General features: G+C 37.8%; 1 protein-coding gene across 2 annotated transcripts in view; it reads right to left on the bottom strand.

Annotated features, from left to right (window-relative positions):
- The window catches only part of ACACA (acetyl-CoA carboxylase alpha), a 233,382-nt gene that overhangs the window by 182,489 nt on the left and 33,940 nt on the right, over positions 1-16,953 (bottom strand). Inside the window, exons 1-3 of one of the 2 annotated variants that reach the window (XM_069482311.1) lie at positions 8,849-8,901; positions 2,648-2,780; positions 1,183-1,321 (exon numbers count right to left, since the gene is read on the bottom strand). In XM_069482311.1, the coding sequence (XP_069338412.1) occupies positions 1,183-1,321; positions 2,648-2,780; positions 8,849-8,901 (325 nt within the window). Of the gene's footprint in view, positions 1-1,182; positions 1,322-2,647; positions 2,781-8,848; positions 8,902-16,953 lie in introns of those variants that run through there. The other variant, XM_069482312.1, reaches the window with a different exon arrangement.

The raw sequence follows: 16,953 nt of genomic DNA, 5'->3' as shown, positions 1-16,953 counted from the left end.
ACAATTGCTTCACTAACTCTTACTCATTCTTGGCAAGGTATAACCTCTTTTAGATAGCTTTCTCTTAACCCTGTCCCCAAGAGTTAGATGTCTCACTTCTATGTTCTCATAGTACCCTGTGCATGTTTCTATTATAGCATGTACATCATTGTATTGAAATTGTTTCCTAGAAAAAGATCACATCTTATTCAGTTGTGAGTCTCCATGTTCACTGAATGAATGAATAAATGAATTAATTGGAGTATCAGGCAGATATGAATGGATGGATGGAGAAAAAGAAACCATATAAGCTACTTTATATTTATTATAGATGACCTCATCTTTACAACTATCCAGTGAAACAGACTTTATAATCTTTCTTCTACAGGTATAAAAATTGCAACTCAGAGATATGAAGTGTGCATCTAAATGAGTTCACATAATAATATCTGTTTTCCAATAAATCAGTGACTTCTCTGTTTCTAAATAAGATGACATAATAACCTTTACTCCTTAGGAAAAATTTTAATATGATTGTCTCAATATAAAGAGAACATATCCAGACCAAAATAGGTTTAAAAGAATAGCTCTTTAAAGAGCTAATGTTATCTGGTGGGTATTTCACCTTAAGAGATTAACCTTGGTGATAAGAAGTATGGAGAAGACAGACTAGCCACATCTTTCACACCAATAATCTTCATCTACAACTCTCAGATAGAGGTCTGAGTAGGGAATATGCAGAAGAGCTACGTGAAACCCATTTGGGTCCCACTTGGGTCCCTCTCCTTCAGGAGGAGGAGCAGAAAAAAAAAATCTTAACCTAAGTTTCTTCATAATTCAATATTACCTATAAGGGAAACAGCATTTCCTTCCAAACCTTTCTACTTACACATGCCAAAGTATGTGGCAGGGCAAATACTTAACAATGAAAAAGGCACACACTTGAAAGTTCAAATCAACACTTTTGTGAAATTTTTACGTACTCACCCTTAGAACACAGGATTTTATATCGAGGTGAACTATAGTATAAGCACTTTTATATGCCTATTATTCACACTTTTTAAAGAGAAATTCTTTTTAAAGGTTTTCATTTGAAAATCCTGCATTTGGGAATCCCCCTAAGTTAACATTCTCCTACTTAAAGGCTGTGGTATTCAATGCTTTATGCTTGATCATGATCCTTTCATACTACTATCAACTCACCTGCATTGGCTTTAAGGTCTTCAGGTGTGACCATAACAACGAATCGGATTGCACGCTCATTTCGAAACATTTCATAAGACCACCTACGAATAGACCGCATGCATTTCACTGCTGCAATGCCATTGTTAGCAATAAGAACCTGGGAGGGGGATGGGAAGTGAAGGAAAAGGCAGAAAAGAAAGACAATGATGAAGGAAAAGAGATCAGAGAATTTTTATAGCTCCATCTTTCTCTGAAAAAGTCAGATTTTCAACCAAGAATTCTTATTGCTAGTCTAAGATGTTAGGAAACAGCTCCCCCATGATTAAACCATATTTTAAACTGTTTGCTAAGCAAATATTTTATTATGTGCCAGGTAAAACTTACTGCTTTCTAACTTTATTTCTTGAAGGAAAAAAATTCACAACTACTCAAATCCTGTAAGTTGGTGGATTATTCTACCATACCACCATATCTACTACTAGGGAACAAAAGACAACAAACTTCAGAGGGATGATGTATTATCAAATAATGAATGGGAGAAGCCTAAACAGTGCAGTGTCATGCACCATTCTCTGTTGGAATAAAGCAAGATGCAGAGACCCAAACATGTTTAAAAACCCTGGCATCAATCACTTCTCTCCAAAATCAGGAACCCAATGCCTTAGAATTATAAAGACTGCCCCAGAAAGAATGGTCACAAGAAAAACAATAGAAGAATCACTTAATCCTGAGACTTCTCTATAAATAAAACTTTCATCTCCTTGCCTATCTTGCAATCATGCCTCTGAGGATAACATAAGCTAATAGACACATACTCTATCTTTATTGGAAGACTAATAGAAGGACAGTGCTGAAGCAATACCTTTAAGAGTAGAAATATAGGTCCCTATCTCTTAATCTTTTAATCACTGCAAGCTATTTCAACCAAGTCATCCTCTCAGCTCTGACATGGTTTAGATAAAAGTGACACAGAATTACATTTCAAAATATCTGAAATCTCTTTAAGTATTTCATGTGGTATATTTCCCCCTAAGTATCTCAAATACCTAGTGGAAGCCAGTTAAGTCACAGTGTATCAAAATGTTTAAATCGTCTCTTCTGAAAATCTCTCTACTCCCTTAGCTCTCAAACCAATGCTGTGGCATAATTACCAGCACCCCACAAACTAATCAATTCTTTATACCCTATCAGATCAGTGCAACCCCACTCTGTAAAACCATAAGATCTTTCAAAAAGAACTTTATGAGCACTGTTCTATCTTCTTAATTAGCTATGACTAAATTATCAGTGGTAAATACATATTACAGAAAATAGTGAAATTATATTAACAGGATACCAGGGAGGCAGACAGGACAATTCTGCATAAAGAGGTTAAGTCTCTGCATTTAAATCTAAATATCAATTTTCAGCAATTCTACATAATAAATCTAGGCATTAAATCTCAAGTACTTTTGACAAAATAACTTAGCAAGTTACAACTTACCTTCTCAATCACTTTATTTCCCCCAAAGCGCGTAACAAATTCTGCTGGAGAAGCCACAGTGAAATCTCTCTGAGAGTCGATTTTTTTTCGGTCTCGACCTTGCTTTACTAGGTGCAAACCAGACATGCTGGACCTATAAAAATAGAGAAACCATTACAGTCTCTACATAAGATTTCTTTGCACCATTTATATGCCCTGGAGACCAGCTTTTCACTACCATGCCCACAACAGTACATTTTTTTTTTTTTTAATTAAAAAAAATTTTTTTTGTTTGTTTTAGAGACAGGGCCTCACTCTGTTGCCCAGGCTGGAGTGCAGTGGCATGATCGCAGCTCACTGCAGCCTCAAGCAATTCTCCCACCTTAACCTCCCAAGATGCTGGGACTACAGGCACATGCCACCACACCTTTCTATTTTTTTGTAGAGACAGGGTCTCCCTGTGTTTCCCAAGCTGGTCCTAAATTCCTGGCCTTGAGCCATCCTCCTGCCTCAGCCTCCCAAAGTGCTGAGATTACAGGTGTGAGCACTGGCACCTGGCCATGATGCTTTACTTAATTGGCAGTACTGTATTTTTTTTTTCTTAGTGGTACATAAAATAATAGTGTTTCTAACAATCAATAGTGCCTTAGATGAGATGAAATATAGTAGTAGAAACAGCGTGGGTCTGGGTTTAAATTCCAGATCTATTCATTGAATAGCTCCAATGACCTTTGGCAAATAATTTAATCTTGCTCAGCTCCAGTGTTTTCTTTGTAAAATATGCATAATATTCACTGTTCCAGTTATTTACCTATTGTTTCTCAGCTCCACACTTATCCTTTTATGCTCTGCTCTGTGACAATGGGGCTAAGAGTCTGCAAACTTCATTTCCAAAACTCCTGTGCTAGCTTTTTCCTATTCAGTTCTGTCAATGGGAAGGTAGAAAGGTAAGAAAAGGAACTTTCTTCCTGTTTTCCAGCTCTTATCAGAACTGTTCCAGCAGTAACAGAGAGTTAATTTCAGCCTCTAGCTTCTTTTAGCACTCCCAGGAAAAGCCTTAGAGGTACCAGCAGCAGTGGACTGTAGCTCTGAGGCAGAGTACCAGCCTTGCCATGCTCACTCATCCTCTGGACCATGCTGCTTGGGCCTATCAATCACCTGTCAGGTCAAGCCTTCTCCTCTGGGACGTGAGCACCAACCACTCACAGCTTACTCCCAAAGGTCCAAGTACCAGCCCCCTACCCTACGGCCCTCCACCAAGCTCTGAGACTCTAGTAACACTATCTCTACGCTTTTGTTCTCCCAGCCCTAGGGGTGATAGTTGCTTCCTGTAGTTATTAACTCTGGGTCACCTCAGCATCCCTTTTTGGTTCTGTATTCTTTTAACAGCCAAGTAAGCACTGTTGAATGCCCTCTGTTTTCTTGTAGTCTGTGCAGTTTCTCTTCCTGTGATTGGACCTTGACTGATAAGAACCTCTGAAAGAGTGCTTTGAGGATTAAGTAAGATAATGGATATAAGCTCCTTTATACACTATTTGATAGATAGCTGTTTTCTTTTCCTGTTCCCATCTGTTCTTCCTTTCCCCTACAATTTAACCTTGACAATGCAGTAAGTTATCTTTTCAAAATAAAAAAATGTGATTAAAATCTTCCCACAAAGAAAATAGCAGGTCCAGATGCTTTAAAAGACATGTTCTAGGGCAGTCATCTACCGGACAATAACTTCCAGACAATAGAAAAAGAAATATAACTCCCCAGAGCTAGAGTAAGATTGATAACAAAACTAGACAAAGATGTTACATGAAATGAATATTCCAGATCCATTTTACTCATGATTATAGATGCAAACTTCCTAAATAAAATATCCTAGAACACTAAGGTACTGGTGCAAAAATGGGCAAAATATTAGTTAAAAATATGTTACTTCCTAACAAAGTTGAGTTTGTCCCAGGTATGCAAGGATGGTTTAATTTTAGAAAATCTATAAATGTAAAAGTCTATGTAAGGGGTTCTAGGAAGTGAAATAAAATGGAAAAAAAAATTAAACTTATTAAGATTACAAAGGAGGAGGTTAAACTATGATATTTGCAGATGATGTGATCATTTACATAGAAAACACAAAAAGATTCCACAAATTATTAAAAATAACAAGAGACCTCGGTCAAATATTGAAGGAAAACAACAAACTTTTTCTTCTACTATACTCTTACAACATAGAACACTTTTGTGACTCCATGTATGGGGGTTTTTCTCCACACACCAAGCAGTTCTGCAGCATATACCAGCTGGGTATTCTATGATTCAATTCAATTCTGACACTATTTGTGTGGAGATAGTGTCATATCTCCCAGGTTAAGTCCCACAAGACTTCTACCCCCACCAAACTAAAGATGTCAATTCAAGTCCCAGGTTGTGAGACCTATACTTCTGGCCAAATAACTATAAATTGGGGTTCCCATGACAACGTCCTAGGGTTTGATTAATTTGCTAGAGTAGCTCACCAAACTCAGGGAAATACTTTACTTATATTTACCCATTTATTACAAAGGATATTACAAAGGATACTGATGAACAGCCAGATGGAAGAGATGCACAGGGCAAGGCATGGGGGAAGGGTGTGGAGGCTCTGTACCCTCTACAGGTGCACCACCTTCCAGGCACCTCCATGTGTTCAGCAATCAGAAAGCTATCCAAACCCCATAGTTCAAGGATCTTCATGGAGGTCTCATCACATGGGCATAATTGATTACATCAATGGCCACTGGTGCAACTGAAAGTTCCAACCATCTAATCACAGGGTTGGCTCCCTGGCAACTAGCCCCTATCCACAGGCTATCCAAGAATTCCCCATTCACCAGTCATCTCAGTATACAAAAAGGCACTTATTACTTAAGAGATTCCTAAGGTTTTAGAAACTGTGTGTCAGGAAACTGGACAAAGGCTATATATTTCACAATATAAGTGTATAGATACACGATTAACATACAAAAAGTCCAAAAATATTATATACAGATTATATACGGATTATAAAATTAAAAGATTATAAAGTAGGCCGGGCGAGGTGGCTCACGCCTGTAATCCTAGCACTCTGGGAGGCCGAGGCAGGTGGATCGTTTGAGCTCAGGAGTTCGAGACCAGCCTGAGCAAGAGCGAGACCCCATCTCTACTAAAAATAGAAAGAAATTATATGGACAACTAAAAATATATACAGAAAAAAAAAAATTAGCCAGGGATGGTGGCGCATGCTTGTAGTCCCAGCTACTCAGGAGGCTGAGGCAGGAGGATTACTTGAGCCCAGGCGTTTGAGGTTGCTGTGAGCTAGGCTGACGCCACAGCACTCTAGCCTGGGCAACAGAGTGAGACTCTGTCTCAAAAAAAAAAAAAAAAAAAGAGAGAGAGAGATAGATACAATAAAATTATATAAAAAGGAAAACAAGAGAACATGTGATTAAGGAAAAGGGTTATCTAGGTTGAGGGATATACAGAGAAGGGTAGAGGAAAACAGACCATATGGCTACGTGCAGGTTATTGCCAAGACCTGTTTTTGTTTTAGGTGGTGGGTTTTCAAATTCTTTTTTTTTTTGGTGGGGGGAGATAGGGTCTCTTTCTGTTGTCTAGGCTGGAATACAATGGCATGATCACAGCTCACTGCAACCTTGAACTTCTGGGCTCAAGTGATCCTCCCACCTCCAGCCTCCTGAGTAGCTAGGATAACAACCTCCAGCTGATTTGAAAAAAAATTTTCTTGTAGAAATGGGGGGGGGCGGTGTCTCATTATGTAGCTCAGGCTGGTCTTGAACCCCTGGCTTCCAGCAATCCTCCCACCTTAGCCTCCCCAAGTGCTGAGATTACAGGCATGAGCCACTGTTTAACATCATTCTTTAAAATAGCTAAATAATAAAACAAATAAATAATACTGGGCCGCACGTGAACCAACGATAAGTGTGTGATGAACCAAGAATTATGATTATATAATTCTATACACCTGGAGTTACATACACACACAGCTAATAAGAAGCAAGTTGATTCCCCTAGCACACCACAGAAAGGCTCAGGGTTATAGCCACCACAGAAGACTACAGGGCAGATGAAGCTGACAGCAGAACTGACTGGAGCTCTATCTAAGAAGCAGCTGGAGTAGAAACACTCCAAGTGTCGGGACCCCCTCCATCTTTTCATGCAGCTACACAATTACTCTTTCTCCACCTCTAGCCAGAAAGTAAATTTACTAAAGTTAACCTGTGAAGGGGCAGAACCACAGAGGCCTTGGATACAGTGGGACATGGGAATAGCACGAGGGAAGTGGTTGTGCACCAGGGCACAGCTGAGGGAAGAAGTGAGGCACCATGATGAAAACAAGGGTCCCAAGTATAAAGATAGATCTCAAAATCTTCACCTTGCACCTACCTTTTCTCGGGAAGCTATTAGATGATGTCTTCCAAGAGGATGGAGTGAATCAAGAAAAAGGAAGATAAAGGATGGATGGAGGCAAAAGAGGATCCAACATGGAAGAAAACAGAAGGGAATTCCCTAGATGACTGTTCAAATTGAAGGAGGAAAAACTGCCCAGGAGAGTTACCTCCTTGGAAAAATATGGACAGCTGGCAGTTGTGGCTCATGCTTATAATCCCAGAACTTAGGGAGGCCGAGTGGGGAGGATTGCTTGAGAACAGGAGTTTTTGCTTGAGAACAGGAGTTCGAGACCCCGTCTCTACAAAAAGTAAAAAAAAAAAAAAAAAAAAATAGCATGATGGTGTGCACCTGTAGTCCCAACTACTCAAGAGGCTGAGGCAGGATGATCGCTTGAGCCCAGGAGTTTGAGGCTGTAGTGAGCTATGATTGCACCACTGCACTCCAGCCTGCGTGACAGAGCGAGACCCTGTCAAGAAAAGAGAGAGAGAGAGAAAGAGAGGGAAACAAAAGAAAAAATATGGACAGATTACTTGTTGTATTTAATCATAAAAAAAACCAAACTTTATATATATACGCCATAAACTGGGTGGCTTATAAACAACAGAAAGTTAGTTCTTACAGTTCTGGAGACTGGGAAGATCAAGGCACTGGCAAATTAGGGGTCTGTTCTCGCTGTGTCCTCACATGGGGGAAGGTGCAAAGCAGATCTCTGGAGCCTCTTTTATAAGGGCACTAATCCCAGCAATGACTTACAACTTCCTAAGGGCCCTACCTCCTGATACATTAGTGATTAAGTTTCAACATATGAATTTCAATGAAAATACAAGCATTCAGATACTACATACATACGTACATATACACACACATGCACACATGTGTTTCTTACATATAAAATATTTTTATTTTTTGATATTATATTTATACATGTATATACAGAAAAAACTGCACATGCCACCACATCTGCCTATTTCTCAGTTACAATTATTTTTTCTTTTGAGATGCGGTCTCACTCTGTTACCCAGGCTAGAGTGCCGTGTTTTCATCATAGCTCACTAAAACCTCAAACTCTTGGGCTCAAGCAATCCTCCCAGCTCAGCCTCTCAAGTAGCTGGGACTCCAGGTGCATGCCACCACCCCTGGCTAATTTTTTTGTTTTTCGTAAAGACAGGGTCATGCTATGTTGCCCAGGCTAGTCTTGAACTCCTGGCCTCAAGTGATCCTCCTTCCTCGGCCATCCAAAGTACTGGGATTATACTTTTGAGCTCCGGTATCTTTTGTTCAAAGTCTGAACGTAAAATAAAAGTTTAGAAATTCAGGAGCAAATATACCAGTTTTTATTCATTTCCTTTTAAAAAAAGCCTTCATTTTTTTAATAGAGACAAAAAAATTATCAGATCAAATAAATTCCAGGGCTTCGCTATCAGTGCTTTACTGTTTTTTAAAGGTATAGGTGGGGCACAGTGGCTCATACCAGTAATCCTAACATTTTGGGAGGCTGAGGCAGGGAGATTGCTTGAGGACAAGAGTTCAAGACTAACCTGGGCAACATAGCAAGACCCCCATCTCTACAAAAAAGTTTTCAAAAATTAGCTGAGCATGATGGCATGCACCTGTAATCCTGGCTACCTACTCAGGCTGAGATGGGAAGAATGCTCGAACCCAAGAATTCGAGGTTACAGTGACCTATGATCACACCACTGCACTCCAGCCTGTGTGACAGAGTGAGACTCTATCTCTTAAAAAAAAAAAAAAAGAAAAAGAAAAAGAAAAGAAGGCATATATTGCCCTAAATGTCACCCTAAAACTTACCTTTGAAGCATGTAATATCTTACCTCCTTATTTTCCTCTAGAGAACCCTCCATATCAAGATGGCCAAGGAATTGAAGCTTTTTCTTCAGATTTCAGTGTTGTAAACACAAGCCACAGTTCCTCTGCCTATTGCAGCTGCTTAAAACCCAGGGGGACAAGAGATACTATGCCTACTTCTTGGCCCTGCTTCAGTCAGACTAGAGTATTCCTGATGGCCCCAAACCACAGTCTTTTTTTTTTGCGTTTACTTTGTCCCTGGTTTCCACATTTTCCCACCTTCTCCCTTTTTGCATCTTTCCCCTACACTTGGTTTAAACACAGAGTTAGGTGGTTTCCCAGAAGGACTGAGAAGAGAAGGAGAAGTGTCAAAGCATGCATAGCTAGAAAATAGGTCTTAGTAGCTCTGCTTTAGCTGTAGCAAACATGCTTCAACAACAGTCACTTTCTTCTGACAGTCACCAGAGAAAAGCTCCACTGCCTCTCCTGGCTGCCAGGAGCACATGACAGGGAAGGCCCAGGGCAAAAAGAAGACAAAGTTTATCAGGACAACTAAGCCAGAAAATAATGGGGTCATGAAATCCAGAGGGAGGAGGATAGCACAGCCTAAATAGGTAATTTCTGAGACCCAATCAAAACAAATAATACTGATTATCAGACTGCAAGACGGCAGAAAGCAGGTCAAGGGGGAAAGAAAGCAAGTAGAAAGGGAACATGTCTCTATTAAGTAACTCTGAATAAAGTGGGAGCCATAAATTTTCAGGCCAAATACACCTAAACTAAATTTTATTCACCAAAGCTTGAGAATGAGAATGGAAGTGGTATAAAAGGGATATCGAAAAGACGTGGATAAAATTCTTAAAAGGAAAAGAGACCCAGGCAAATATTTTGGAGGTCTAACCTAGTTTAAGCAGGAAAAAAAAATCCTGCCTAGAAAGACTACTAGGATATATATGTTACTATGAAAGTAAATTTGCCACAGACAGATCCTTAAGAAATAAAAAATGGCTGAATATTATACAGTAACATCTCCTTGTTTTAGCTTTTAATTACATAGATGCCATGATATTTCTCCCTTCTATTGAGAGAAAACAAAATGGCAAAAGACTCTAAAGGTTTAGAATCTATAGAATGACAACTTCCTGGCACAAGTCCTCAGGACTGGAATAACTTATCTGAATCATATCTAACCTGAATCATGCGCCATAAGAAAAAGTTTCCCATCAAAATGCTGGATAGAGAAGCCAGGAACAGTGGCATGTGCCAGTACTCCAGCTTCTTGGGAGGCTGAGGCAGGAAGATCCTTTGAGCCCAGGAGTTTGAGTCTAGCCTGGGCAACACAAGGAAACCCCATCTCTAAAAAAAAAAAAAAAAAAATGCTGGCTAGAAATAGTTAATAATCAGATGCCAACCATGCTGAGAACCTACTAACCTTCTAGAAAACCCTTCCAAAGTAGAAGTATACAAATGACCTGGAGCATAAATATTTAGAAGACAAATGATCAGATAGCAGATAAATGATTAAGACAAACAAATCCTTCACATGGCATTCTCTGTATTTTTTTTTTTTAATCTTGATCTTAGGACATTCAGGTAACCGAAGTTGAAAAAACTCAATCAAGCCATTCAACATGACAACCAGCATAATAAAAAATGGAATTCCTGGGTTGTTCTCTGGTCTGTACTTTTCATCCCTTCCATATTGTGCCAATGTCTGTTAAGTTAGTCAAGTTTACTTTTTCCTTTAAAGAACCAAGCTGACACAGAGGAGCCTTCTCTCTTTACATCTCTTCAGAGTAACATGTCTCAAAAACAGAGCACTGGAATCTTTGTTCAGGACAATTACAGCAGCCACAGATGTAGAAGCTGCTCGATTTTACACACACCTAGGTGTCTACAGATGTAGGCTGTTTCCAAAAGAAACTTGTTATACAAAGTTCACCATTCAAAATGTAAATAAAGCACTGAGTGTAGAATAAGGCAGGCCACTTTGCACTCAAGTATATCAGAAAAAAATACTAAAGAGACACACTCAGTAATAAACTTTATGCTGTCTTTCACCAAAGGGATCTTTCTACTACAACCAAATAGTAACACCACATACCCAGATCCAAAACCAAAGATAGAGTTCCTACTCCTTTATGGATGCTGCTCCAATTTTTCTGTAATACTAGAACACAAGAAATAAAAAGCTCCATCTATTTCTCCAAAATCAGAGCATCCCCATTTTAATCTAACATGAATAGAGAGTGTCCAAGGTAGACACATACCTGGCACAAAATCCAACCAGAAGCCCACATTGATCCCAGCACTGTAACATGCCAAACACCAAGGATGACGTAGCAGTTTATCCAGCAGACAGTGATGCATTTGCTGGCTTTACTGCAATCAGTCTGAGTTATACTGCAGCACACACTGTGAGAGACTGTTTTACATTACGGCTTTTACGAGCAGAGAAATCCTGGATCAAGGATGATCACATATTTAAACGTTTCTTTGTGGACTCTAAATTTTGTTCCATTGATCTATAAGCCTAGCCTTGAAGCAATATCACACAGTCTTGATACCTGTGGCTTTTGAAATCAGGTGGTATATGTCTTCTAACTTTGCTCTCCTTTTTCAAAATTGTTTGGCTATTCTAGGTCCTCTGGGTTTCCATTTAAATTTCAATATCAGCTTGTCTAATTCCAGAAAGCAAAAAAAAAAAAAAAAAAAAGGCTGCCAGGATTTTAATATGTACTGTGAATTTACAGATTTAGGGAGAATTGCCATCTTGACAATATTGAGTCTTTCAATCAATGAACATGAACTGCCTCTCCATTTATTTATATCCTACTTCTGTCAGTAATGTTCTATAATTTTTAGTGTATAAGTCTTGCACCTTTTTTGTTATTATACGTTTATTACTATTTTATTCTTTTTGATACATTGTGAATAAAATTATTTTCTTACTTTCATTTTTGGGTTGCTTGTTTCTAGCTGGCATATAGAAATATGATTAACCTTTGTATATAGATATTATAGCCAGTGATCTTGCTAAACTCATTTGAAAATTTTTGTTAACAACTTTGTTGAGATACAACTCACATACTATACATCTCACCCATTTAAAGGGTACAATTCAATGGTTTTTAGTATATTCACAGAGTTGTGAGCCATCATCACAATCATTTTTAGAACATTTTTCTTGTCCCCCAAAGAAATCCTGTACCCAGTATCAGTCACTCCTCAATTCCCCAGCACCTTCCCCAGTCCTAGTCAACCACTAATCTACTGTCTTTATAGATTTATTTATTACAGACATTGCATAAATGGAAATACGTGGTCTTTTGTGCCTGGCTTCTTTGCTTTAACATAATTTTTTCAAAATTGTATCATGTGTCAGTATTTTAATCCCTTTTATGGTTGAATAATATTTCATTGTATGGATATACAACATTTTATTTTTACATCATTAGTTGATGGACACTGGGTTGTTTCCACGTTGTGGCTATTACGAATAATGTCACAAACATTCATGAACAAGTTTTTATGTGAACATATTCTTTCCTTTCTCTTCAGCATATAAGTAGGAATGAAATTACTAGATCATATGGTGAGTGTTTAGTTTTATAAGAGTGCCAAATTATTTTCAGAGTAGCTATATCATTTTATATTCTCACCAGCAATGTAAAAATGATCTAATTTCTCTGCATGCTCACAAACACTTGCTATTGTCATTATTTTTTATTTTTTAGACATTCTGATAGGTGTGTAGTGATATCTCATTGTTATTTTAATTTGCAACTTCCTAATAGCTATTTGAATTTTCCTAATAGTTAACAACTATTAGCTATTAAACATTTTTTTCATGTGCTTACTTGCCATCTGTTATCCTGTTTGGTTTCATTTGCTATTTTTTTTTTAATCATTTCTCTCTTCTTGAGAATTTCTATTTATCGATTCATTGTGGACATGGTTTTAAAAAATTCTTTAAACGTGTTTTCCTTTACTTCTTTGAATACATTTACAATAGCTGTTTTGAAGACTTTGCTAAGGAACACTTGTAGATAGCTTCTACTGACTTTTTTTTTCCCATAAATATGGGTCACACTTTCCTCTATCTTTGCCTGGCCTATGATTTTTATTGAAAATTGAACATATTAAACAATTTATTGTAGCAACTCAGGATTCTGATTTCTTTTACTTATGAAGGTTGTTGTTGTTACTACAGTTTGCTTGTTTCTTGGCTTAATCGTTTGCCTGGGCTAAATCTATGAAGTCTGTCTCCCCCACAGTATAGCCACTGATGTCTCAGCTCCTTTTCTTCTTATTTCTTGTTTTTATGTTTAAACCTGGCCTCTCAGGAGTCACCCTTATGTCTGCAGAGCTTAGATGTCAACCAATGATTAGATAGGAATTATGCTAAAACACCTGAAGCCAATAAGGTCTTTGCACTCTGTTCATAGGTCTGGGGGAGCGGAGTGTATGGTAACACATTCAAACTTCAGGACATTTTCAAGTCTGCCCTAGCTTTTACTTTCTTCTGGGGCTTAGCATGTCTATTCTGCGCGTGTATGCTGCCTCAGCCTGCAAAATGCTTCCCCCAACCACAAACAGGCCTCAGTCTAACAAAGTCATTGGCCTACTCCACTTGCCGACTGCCAAGATAATCACTTCCACCAACAATGCCATTAAGCATGGACATCATCCACCACCCAAATCGGGTAAGCTCCCTTCAATTGTAGCATCAAAGCTGCCAGTGACCTACCCACATTGGCAAAACTTCCATGACAAATGAGCTGGGAAAGAAGGGATGGGAACAGTCCCACGTAAGAACATCACAGATTCCTACTGTTTTTACAGAATTTCAGCAGTTTTCCAAGTAAAAATTTTCTCAGGGTGGGGGGAGGGGATGGGTGTATACCTACATGATGAGTGTGATGTGCACTGTCTGGGGAATGGACATGCTTGAAGCTCAGACTCAGGGGGTTGGGGGGGCATGGGCAATATATATTACCTGAACTTTTATACCCCCATAATAAGCTGAAATAAAAAAATTTTTTTTTTCTCCGATTACTGTATGCTTTTTGGTTGATTTCAAGAGTGCTAAAATGGTTGTTTTGTCCATTTTGTCAAACTTTATAGTTGTTTTTTAGGTTGAGGATTTGCCAATCTCCTCACTCAGTGAAGTCCCATCTGTTTTGTTTACTTTTGAGACACAACTTCATATAATAGAGTGCAAATATCTTAAGTACATAACTCAATTAATCTCACATATATATACCCACAGGACCAATCATCCCATTAGGAGACAGAATATTTTCATAGTCCCAGAAGGCTTTCTTATGCTCCCTTCCCAGTCAACACATTCCCCAAAGGTAAGCACTATTCTGACCTTTACAACCATAAATCATTCTTATCTGTTCTTGAACTTCATATATATAGTGTTATACTATATATACTTTTATTTCTGGCTTCTTCTGATCAATATTATGTGTATAAAATTCATCCATGTTGTGACATAGCAACAGTTTATTCATTTTCATTGCTGTGTAGAATTCCATTCTCTGAATGTCCCATGATTTATTTATCTATCCTACCATTGATGGATATTTGGGTTGTGTATAAATTTTGAATATACTTGTCCTTGTACTTGATAATGGATAAATGTACCAATTTCTTTTGAGTATATACACAGGAACAGAATTGCTTATTTATGAGTTGTGTGTATGTTTAGCTTTAAAAGATACTGCCAAATAATTTTCTTTTTCTTTTCTTTTTGTTGAAACAGTGTCTCACTCACCCAGATTGGAGAGCAACACTGTGATCACAGCTCACTGCAGCCTCAAACTCCTGGGCTCAAGTGATCCTCCTGCCTCAGACTCCCCAGGAGCTGGGAGTACAGGTGTGTGCCACCACACCTGGCTAATTTTTTTATTTTATTTATTTATTTTTTTTGAGACAGGATCTCGCTCTGTTGCCTTGGGTAGAGTGCACTGGCATCATCACAGCTCACTGCAGTCTTGAACTCCTGGGCTCAAGTAATCCTCTTGCCTCAGCCTCCCAAGTAGCTAAGACTATAGGTGTGTGGCACCACCCCCGGCTAATTTTTCTATTTTTTGTAGAGATTATTTCCTCAGCCTCCCAAGTGCTAGGATTACAGGTATGAGCCACTGCGCGTCACCTCCAAATAGTTTTCTAAAGTGGTTGTACCAATTCACATTCCTATCAGTGATGACTGAGAGTTCAATGTGCCCCATATCCTTGCAACCACTTGATAATGTCAGTCTTTTAATTTTTTAGCTTTTTTGGTTAGGATAAGTGTTTAACTCATTGTAATTTTAATTTACAAATTCCTGATGACTAATGATATTGAGCACCTTTTCATATACTTATTTGCCATTTGGATATCTTGTTTTGAAGTGCCTATTCAAATCTTTTCCCCATATTTCTATTGTGTTGAATGTCTTTTCTCTTATTGATTTATAAGATTCTTATAGTGGGATATTTTAATATTCCTTTTTCAGCAACTGATAAAATAATAGGTAGAAAAGAAAACTCAAGGATACAGAAAAATACCATAATTGAAAACTTAACTGACATATATAGCACACTGTAAGCAACAACTGCAAAATACACATTCATTGCAAGTATTTATGAAACTTTATCAAAATAGGCAATACACTGAGTCATAAAGTATCAAAAAATTTCAAAGGTCTGAAATCACATGGATCCTCTGAACACAATGGATTAAACTAAAAATCAATAACAAAGATAAAATCCCCAAGTGTCCTGAAATTAACCAATACATTTTTAAATAATTTATGGGTCAAAAAAGTCACAATGAAAATTGGAAAATATTTTAAATGAATGATAATGAAAATATACCACATCAAAACTTGGGAGATGTTAACATAATAAGATGAACTGATGAGTAGATACAGAAATAGAGAGGATTATCAACAAAGCCAAAAGTCAGTTCTTTGAAAAGTCTAATTAAATTGATAATATTTTACTAAGACTGATCAAGAACAAATGAGAAAATGCTAATTGCCAGTATCAGGAATGAGGAAGAAGTGATTACTATAAATCCCACAGACATGAAAAAGAAATGAGTATATTATTATAAACTTTATGCCAATAAATTTGAAAATTTTATATAAAATTGGTAAGTCCCTTGAAAAACAACTTTCCATTCCACTCAGGAAAAAATAGAAAATCTGAATAATCCTATTCTATTGAAGAAATTATAATATGTATAATTTAAAAGCTACTGCTATTGCCTTTTGTGACTGTCCCTGGTCAACCTTTATCTCTCTCCCAGTTAGTCAACAAATATTTACTGAATGACTATTATACGTTGTAGAAAGTGCTGCATATACAATTATAAACAAAAGATATATTGTCTCTACCCTCATGTTACAGTTTAATGGAGATAAGCAAATAAATATACCAGTAAAAATATTACAATTTATGATAAATATTATCATGATGTGGGGGGGGGGGAAGCAGAAATAATAGCAAGTCTCTCTGAGGAAATGACATTTCATCTAAAGCTTAAAGGATAAAGACCTCAAGTGACCACTAAGAGAGTGAAAGAGAATTCCAGGTAGAAGGACCAGTACATGTAGCCTTGAAATAGGAAAAAGATTAGCCTACTATCTTTTCAGAGGAACTAGAAAGCCAATATGATTGAAGCACTGTCAGCAAATGGAAGTTGACAGAAGTCACACCGTTCAGGGTCTCATGAGCAAAGTTAAGAACTTTGTATCTTATGCTAAATGCAGCAGGAAATCAGGAGGCAAGAGTATAATATAGGCAGGGAATTCAGTTAGATGACCATTCTAGTAGTCCAAGTAAGAGCTGAAGGACTAAGGCTTGAACTAAGGTGATGGCAATGAATGTATTATTGGAGATAAATATTGGAGATAAAATTAACAGAGCTGAAATATGATTCCCCAGGTTTTTGGCTTGAGCAGAGTGACTAGAGGTGCTATTTAGTGAGATGGGGAAGATTAGAGGAGGATCAAATTTATGAAGAGGATAAGGGAAATCAAGAGTTCAATGCCTACAGCATATTCAAGTGAAAATGTCACATAAATAGATGAACATAAAAAGTGATGTCA

Source organism: Eulemur rufifrons, chromosome 9 (genome assembly GCF_041146395.1).
Source record: "Eulemur rufifrons isolate Redbay chromosome 9, OSU_ERuf_1, whole genome shotgun sequence".
NCBI classification, from domain to species: domain Eukaryota; kingdom Metazoa; phylum Chordata; class Mammalia; order Primates; family Lemuridae; genus Eulemur; species Eulemur rufifrons.
Note: the sequence above shows the minus strand (reverse complement) of the source record. Positions and strands in the feature narration are given on the sequence as shown.